General features: G+C 42.7%; 1 protein-coding gene across 3 annotated transcripts in view; it reads left to right on the top strand.

The window, feature by feature from the left end:
• The first annotated feature begins 260 nt into the window (after nt 1-260).
• MKRN1 (makorin ring finger protein 1) overlaps nt 261-8,425 on the top strand; it is a 31,311-nt gene continuing 23,146 nt past the window's right edge. For 2 of the 3 annotated variants that reach the window (XM_034779334.1, XM_034779342.1), the window contains exon 1: nt 262-589. In XM_034779334.1, coding sequence (XP_034635225.1) covers nt 444-589 — 146 coding nt within the window. In that variant the 5' untranslated portion in view covers nt 262-443. Of the gene's footprint in view, nt 590-8,425 lie in introns of all 3 variants that reach the window. The other variant, XM_034779312.1, reaches the window with a different exon arrangement.

The raw sequence follows: 8,425 nt of genomic DNA, 5'->3' as shown, positions 1-8,425 counted from the left end.
CTAAGCCCCGTCCCGCTGCTGCCCTGGGTTCGGGTCAGGCGGCCAGAGCCAGGCGGTGAGGGGGCTTGGGGGGAAGCTCCTCGGGTTCCCGCGGCTTTCATTCTACGGGCGAGTGGGCGTGGCCAACTGGTTCCAAGCGCCCCGCCCACCGACCTTGTGACCACGCCCCTCCCCGTCTCGCACGTCGTGCTCCTGAGTGGGCGTTACTAACGAGCCGATCCACCAATCAGCGTTGTCCTTCCGAGTGGGCGGTACCACGGTGTGTTCTTCCGGAGCCTACGCCTGCCCGGCGGCCCCCCGCCGCCCCGAGCAAAACAAAGGGGCGGGGCCACAGGGGTCCCCTGAGGCCCTCCCGACTCGCCCCCTCGCCCTCTCTCCCCCGCCTGACCGGAAGGATGTGCTCCCGGAAGTTCCGGTGCCGTCGCTGTGTGGGATAAACAGTAATGGCGGAGGCTGCGGCTCCGGGAACAACAGCGGCAACACCGGGAGCAGCGGCCACGGCCTCCAGCCCCACAGCCGCGCCCCCCGCGCCGCCGGCTGCAGCGGGGTCGGGAGGAGGGGGCGGCTGGACCAAGCAGGTCACCTGCAGGTAACGCGCTGCCAGGGGAGCGGAGGGACACCGGGGACCCCTCGGGGCTGCTGCCCTTTCCCCGCCTGGGTCCCCCGGCGGCTGCAGCCTGGCCGGCTCCTTCCCAATTCCTGACCCCCGCGTCGCCTCTGTCCGGGCCCCCCGGGCAGCGGTCTGGCTAGGGAGGCATCGTCTCCGTGTAGCCTTGCAGTGACTGTGCCCGGGGGGGCCCCCGCCAGACCGGGCCCCGCCTCTAATCCAGCAGCTCCCCACCCATGCCGGCGCCGGCCCGCTGTACAATTGTTCAAACTTTGTATGTTGTTGTGAAGAAGCTGGAGCTGCCTGCCCTCTGGGCGCTGCCGTGTAAACGAGAGTGAGGAATCGGATCCGCTTTCTGAGGCCGAGGGAGGGAGGGAGATTTGTTTTTTTTTTTTAAACGCCTCCCCTCCCCTCCAACATCTCAGTGACCCAGATTTGCCAAAGCGACTAGAGATTTTGCTGGTCCAACTGGAGGTCTCTTAAAGAGGCCTGGCTTTTCAGAAAATGTTGGGTGTGCTTGCGGTCTAAAAATCAGGCTCTCTTAAGGTATCTCAAACTCGGCACCCAAAAATCTAAAGTAATACAAATGGCTCGATGTGATGAAAAATCTTAGCCAGTGTGTTTGGGTTTTGTTTGTTTGGGGTTTTTTTAAATCCGAGGCAGACCTTATCCTACTTCATTCAAGTTGGAGTGGTGGGAGAAAAGTAGGTATTGCCCAAGCAAAAAATACCAACTCATGTAAAATACGTTTAATTTCAGCTTCTTCCAAAGGGAAAATGCTGAAGGGTGGAACTTGGTGCAGCAGATGGGTGGGCAAAGGTTGACAGAGAGGGTGTTCTTCCTGACTGCTGGTTTACCTGGTTCAATTGTGGGAATGATCTATTCTGAGGATCTCTTTAAAGTGTCTAGGCAGGTATTTGCATGGAGAAATTACTATAGTTGAGCCAATTGGCTGTTCTTGGTTAGACGACAGGAACTGTTTCTTTGTGTGGGATTATATCCCACCAATGGTGGATGCACATAGCTGTCAGAACACAATGTGGAAGACCCACAGTGATGTTCCAAAGAAGATGATAAATGTAGGAAGTGTAAAAATGTGGGAGCCTTACATTCTGAATTCCAGATATAAATAATGTAGCATTTACTAAAATATTGGATTTATGGCTGACCTGCCCAAAGCTTGACATTTATTAAACAAGAACACAGGAGAAAGCTACAAAAAAGTAGGGAAATTTCTCACTTTTGCAGTACGTTATGAAGATCTTTGTTACACTGCATGATTCTTTTATTTAACTTTATATAATTTTGCTTCCTTCAAGCTTATTTTATTTCTGCAGGACCATCAGATATACAGAGGTTTGACACATTCTGCTGAGACTTTCTCATTGTACAGAAATCTACAAATCATAAACTCTACAGGGCAAGATTGGCAGGATGGGCCACTTTTGAACCATATATTGTAGGGATGCTTGCAAGTAGAAGTAAATATGAAATATTGCTGTTTTGATCATTCACAATAATTAAGGTAAAAATCAGGTCATACTGCAGTCTGCAATAATTCAAGTACTACAGTATCACACATCAAAATGAAAATTCAAGCTCATATCTGGGCTCAGTCTTCTAATTTCTTGGCATATAAATATGTTGGACATTGCAAAGATTAAAAAAAGTATCCCTCTTTGGATTAAGAGGTAGATCATGTCATTCTGCAGTACCATATGCCTCGTTGCTTTGTACAGCAATTAAACAAAAGAGCTGTGTGCCCATTCTCTAAGTTAGAAGACATGCAACATTGCAGCTGCTATCAGAGAGTGTAGCTTGGAGTGTTTTGCCTATTAATAACAATAGTTCTGTAAGTGTACATAGAGCTTTACAAACCACAAAGATGCTTCAGGTTCTTCACTTGAAGAGTTTATAATCACATTCTGATAATAAGATACGCAGGATGACAGTTCAGTCATGAGCAGGTCTATGAAAATTTTCTCTGCTCTTTAATCCTTAATGTTTTGTTCTGATAATCAGAATTGATATGAGTGGATGTTATTGTAGTTACATTTCTCCCCTCTCAGCATAAGAATTAGATTTCATTTCACAAGCTAATTTTTCAGTTTTGCTGACTTTAAAATCTAATTGTAAGTGGAACATACAACACTTGTTTCGTTAAAGTAGGGGTGTGACAATTTGACATGTAGTTAAAGAAGTGACAGTAAAATGTTATAAGTGGGATTACCAAAAAAACTCTCAGAAAACTGAAGAGTATTTTGACAGAGACAAATAATTTCCTGTCTTGAAAGTCAACTGCTGACTCTACTAGAAAACATTAAGTAATGATATCAGGCTTTTAGAAATTAGCAAGGGAAAAACGATCAAGAGTTTGATCTAAACATTTAAATAAAATCTGTTGTTTAGAAAGTAAAAATGTCAAGTTATACGGAAGCATAATTAAGGAGCTGCTCAGCTTGTGGGCAAAATCTGTGCTGAATTGCAATTAAAATGGACATATTTAATATACTATAGTAAAAAATATTCCAAAACCACTTGGGGAGGTAAAATAGAGAACTATTGGGAGGGAAGTATAAAGAACAAATTCTAGCTTTGAATCACATACCATCTGTCTCTTCTCCTGTATATTCTTCTAGTAGAGCAAATGCACCCTCAAATATTAAAACCATTATCTGAAAGTAATACAGTGGAACCTCAGAGTTAAACATCTCCTGAATGGAGGTTTCAGAGTAACAGCCGTGTTAGTCTGTATCCGCAAAAAGAAGAACAGGAGTACTTGTGGCACCTTAGAGACTAACAAATTTATTAGAGCATAAGCTTTCGTGGACTACAGCCCACATATGCATCTGAAGAAGTGGGCTGTAGTCCACGAAAGCTTATGCTCTAATAAATTTGTTAGTCTCTAAGGTGCCACAAGTACTCCTGTTCTTTTTGAATGGAGGTTGTTCATCACTCTGAAATGTTCGTAACTCTGAACAAAGCACTATGGTTGGTCTTTCAGAAGTGTCCAACTGAACATTGACATGATATAGCTTTGAAACTTTACTATGCAGAAGAAAAAGGCTGCTTTTAATCATCTTAATTTAATTGAAACAAGCACAGAAATGGTTTCCTTACCTTGTCAAATCTTTTTTTTTAACTTTCCCATTATTTTTTTAGTATTGTACAGTACTTGCTTTTGTCCTCTCTGCTGCTGCTGATTGCATACTTTAGGTTGCAAAATGAGATTTGTGGTTGACTGGTCAGTTCGTAACTCTGGTGTTTGTAACTTTGTGGTTCTACTGTAAGAAGCTAGCTAGGAAGCTGGCTGACCATGTTTCAGATGTTTGCTCGTTTGAAAGTGGCTAGGAGTGTCTACAGCCTGCTATTATAAATGGTGCTGATATTTAGAATTGTATATCTCCATTCTGAGTGATGGCGAGCTGTAAAATGATGTGACTATTTGGACAAGGAAAGCTAGGTCCTGTAAGAGAACTGGCAAGCTGGAAAACTGGTCTGTTTAAAACAATGTGAGCCAGGACATGCCTGACTCCTTGGAAGGTAAGAGGTTGTGTCATTTGTGCTATTAGTGTAGATATTTTGGAGCACCGCTAATGGAAGGAATCCCAAATCTGATAAGATTACATAGTGGGGAAAAAAAATGTTGAATTTTGTGGGGGTATTGAGGGCTGGCTGGCACATTTTTGTAAGTTTAGCATGGACTATTGGGTCTACTCTACTCTATTCACAAGTGAAACTCCCATTAATCTCAAAGGCAGTTGAACATGCTTATAGACTCAGTGTGGAGCTGTTGAATGTGAAGCAGCAGGAGGAGAAATGCCAGAGAACTGTGCCTAGCTATGTACTAAGTGGACTGGAAGAGAAGGAAACAGTTTGTCTTCAATATACAGAATGTAGCCTATTAATTTCTGAAGGCCAAGCTGGTTACATGAAATTAAATAAACTAGTGATCTGGTGTGTGTTCGTTTTTGTTTGCAATTCGCTCAGATGAATGGATGAGTTATCTAGTCATGTCATTTTGAAAGCACTTGCTGCCATGATACCTAAGTATCACACCTATCAGTGTCAATATTGCCCAGCCTAATGACCATACATAATTACTAGTATATACAGGTATTCAAGCCCACAGAATTTTGTTGAGTGTAGTAGAAATAGACCTGGAATTATACAGCTTATCAGAGGCATGCAACCAAAAGTTAATAGTAGGCTATCAAAAATTGCTCTTTGATAACTGCTAACCTGATGTGCTCTAATGCAAGCTTTGCAGAAAAAGTGGGATATTAGCTGTGGATGAGTGATGATGCAAAGAGTGATGGGGAGGAATTCATTCTGTTTCAGTAACTTGCTAGTAACCTGATTGATTTTTTTTTTCTGGTGAATTTCTTGATTTTTAAAGCTAAATGTACATTGCACTTCCAAGCTTTTGCAAACGTGTGAAAAGAATAGTTTGCCTAAGTTCAATTTGCTAATAGGGAGTAGTAGAGAATTTTTATTGCCATTGCTTTGAGAGGTTTTTATTGTAGGTTAGTTGGGGTAAAAAGGCTTGGTTCTTGCTCTGAAATTTTATTTTAGTTCTAGTAAAACAAGCCTGAATCTTACCATGAAATGTGACAGGACATAATAGTCTTACTAAACAAAGATGATTACTGGCTTGTCTCAAGAAGCAACTTCTTTGATCTTAAATACTCATGAGAAATGCTTCTCCTACCCTAAGGAAGTCCAGAGCAAGTAGTTTGCTCTGACGGATGTTTTAATCTCTTGCATCATGTTGAAGAGCTTAACCTCAGATGGATATCAGCTATTAGGCAGATGTTCTCAATCCGTGGTACAAAATGTAATATTGAAACAAAGACGGAAGATTCTTAAGGTTTTAATATTTTGATGTTAGAGAGCAGGAGGAGGAAGAAACAAGGTTGAAATATTCTAGATAACTATTCTAGATGAGTTGTTGTGTTGTCAGCAACACTTCAGTACTGTGTGAAACTTTGGGATGTTATCCACAGAGATTCAAGACTTGTGTATAGGGAACCCTCCCTCTGCTTTACAGCTTGTGATAAAGGTTTCTAGTTGTTGCTTTGGAATTTTATAGTGGAACTGCATCTATCTTAATACCTTCTCTGTGTAAGACTATATGCCCTGTAGATCTGTGTTCTTTTTTATGTTAGGTTTGTCACTGAAATGTGTATGGGTGGAAATGAAAGGAGTAATGGTTACTGTCATAAACATACAGCTAAGGGTAGCATAAAATCCCTCTTTACCCTGTAAAGGGTTAATTCCTCTTTTACCTGTAAAGGGTTAAGAAGCTCAGATAACCTGGGTGACATCTGACCAAAAGGACCAATAAGGGGAGAAGATACTTTCAAATCTGTGGGGGAAAGTTTTGGTCTGTGTCTCTCAGAGCCAGCCAAGAAACCAGGCAGGGAAATTACATCTTCTTAAGTATATCTGAACTAAACATCTAGTCTTGCAGAAATAGTAAGTAATAGCAGAAAAGAAATGCGTTCGATTACCTTTTGTTTTAGCTTGTGAATTTTCCCTATGCTAAGAGGGAGGTTTATCCCTGTTTTTGTAACTTTAAGGTTTTGCCTAGAGGGAAAATCCTCTGTGTTCTTGAATCTTTTGTTATTCTGTAAAGTATTTACCATCCTGATTTTACAGAGGTGATTCTTTTACCTTTTCTTTAATTAAAATTCTTCTTTTAAGAACCTGATTGATTTTTCATTGTTCTTAAGATCCAAGGGGTTTGGGTCTGTGTTCACCTGTACCAATTGGTGAGGATATTATTCTCAAGCCTCCCCAGGAAAGGGGGTGTAGGGCTTGGGGGGGATATTTGGGGAAGGTAGGACTCCAAGTGGCCCTCCCTAAATGTTTGTTTAAATCACTTGGTGGTGGCAGTGACACTAAAGCTAGAAAGGAATTTGTGCCTTGGAAGTTTTAACCTAAGCTGGTAAAAAATAAGCTTAGGGGGTTTTTCATGCGGGTCCCCAGATCTGTACCCCATAGTTCAGAGTAGGGAAGGAACCTTGACAGTTACCATGACACTCTGTACCTCAGAATGACACCCTGTAGCCCCCATATTCATCATTCATATATGGCTGTGATATTTCATACAAAGCATGCCATGTGAGTTATCATATGAAAGGTCATAATCTGCTGAAACCTGTTTTGACTAAACTGTAAATTTGCTAGTGGCAGACAAAGGATCCTTAGCCAGGTGGGTGTTGACCGCCCATTACAATTGGGAGTGGATGGGTCATTACACAAAGTAAAAACTGTTTCCCCATGCTAATTTTCCCCCTACTGTTACTCACACCTTCTTGTCAACTGTTGGAAATGGGCCATCCTGATTATCACTACAAAAGTTTTTTTTCTCTTGCTGATAATAGCTCACCTTAATTGATTAGTTTCATTATAGTTGGTATGGCAACACCCATTTTTTCATGTTCTCTCTCTGTGTGTGTGTGTGTGTGTGTATATATATACTACTGTATCCTACTGTATTTTCCATTGCATGCATCCGATGAAGTGGGTTTTAGCCCACGGAAGCGTATGCCCAAATAAATTTGTTAATCTCTATGGTGCCACAAGTACTCCTCGTTCTCATTACAACTGTATGACTCAACTATGCAAACACCACATAAGGGGAACTGCATTGTGACCTGGGGGCTGCTTGTTTACTGTGACTCAGCAAAGCCCACCAGGACATGCCTGGGTTAGTGTCTGCCAGGCACATGGGCCAAGGGTTTAAAATAAGGAACAGTTGCAACATGAGAGGGCCTTTCTCCTCGCCCACCTACGCTGGAAACAACAGGGATGCTGAAAAGACAAAGATCATCTGAGGAGACTGGTCCAGGCTTCAGGAGAGAAGGCTGTGTATTAGGGACTTTAACATCCAGTGGGGGTGAGAACATTGCTTGATCTAAATACTGTCTGGTATGATAAGGTTTAAGATTTAGATTGTGCACTTATTTTTATTTTCTTTGGTAACCATCTCTGTCCTTTCATGTGTACCACTTGTAGTTAATAAACCTGTTTTCTATTTTACCAAAAACAGTGTATTTTGCTTGAAGTGTTTGGGAAACCTTTGCTCAGTGTACAAAAGCTGGTGCATGTCCTCTCCACGTCAAGGGAGGGGTGGACTGGGTAATAAACTTACACTGGTCAGGCTTCTGACCAAGGTAAGATCCTACAGCTCTAGGTCCTAGGCTGGGGAACTGGGTGAATTGGCTGGTGCCTCTCTCTATTGTTAGTTCATGAGTGGCTGGAAGAAGTATTCATGTAACTCAGCTGGGTGTGTTCCTTCCTGTGGCTGTCTGTGTAAGTGCAGTACCTGGAGCGGTTTGCAGCTTGTCACGCATCAGTGTGAGAGGGAGCCCAGGTTGGGAGGACAGAGGGCTCAGCGGTCCCACAGTTCAGGTTGCACCCTGGGGATCCCGCCACAGTTGCGCTTCAAGTTTTGTTGGATAATCAGCTGCACCCAACTCATTCTAGAGGGGGAGTGCCACAACAATTTTGTCTTGGGAAGAGATTGAACTGTGCGCGCATCAGTACTGTTTGATATGCCATCAGCAGCCAGGGGCTTGTTCTTGCAAGATGCTCAGTTCTCTGACCCCAGTCACAATGCAGGTAAGCACCTGCTTAACTTTAAGCATGAGACTAATCCATCTTGCAGGATCAAGCCCTAGATCACAAGTGGGATACAATTTTTTTTTTTTTAAATACATAAAATTAAATTTTAGTTGGATGCCTTCCATAAGCAACTCAGTGTTTGACTTAGAGAATTTAAATTACCTCTTAGGCATTCCAAGGAAAACT

Source organism: Trachemys scripta, chromosome 1 (assembly GCF_013100865.1).
Source record: "Trachemys scripta elegans isolate TJP31775 chromosome 1, CAS_Tse_1.0, whole genome shotgun sequence".
In the NCBI taxonomy this organism is placed as follows: domain Eukaryota; kingdom Metazoa; phylum Chordata; order Testudines; family Emydidae; genus Trachemys; species Trachemys scripta.
This window is presented reverse-complemented; position numbering and strand designations above follow the sequence as displayed.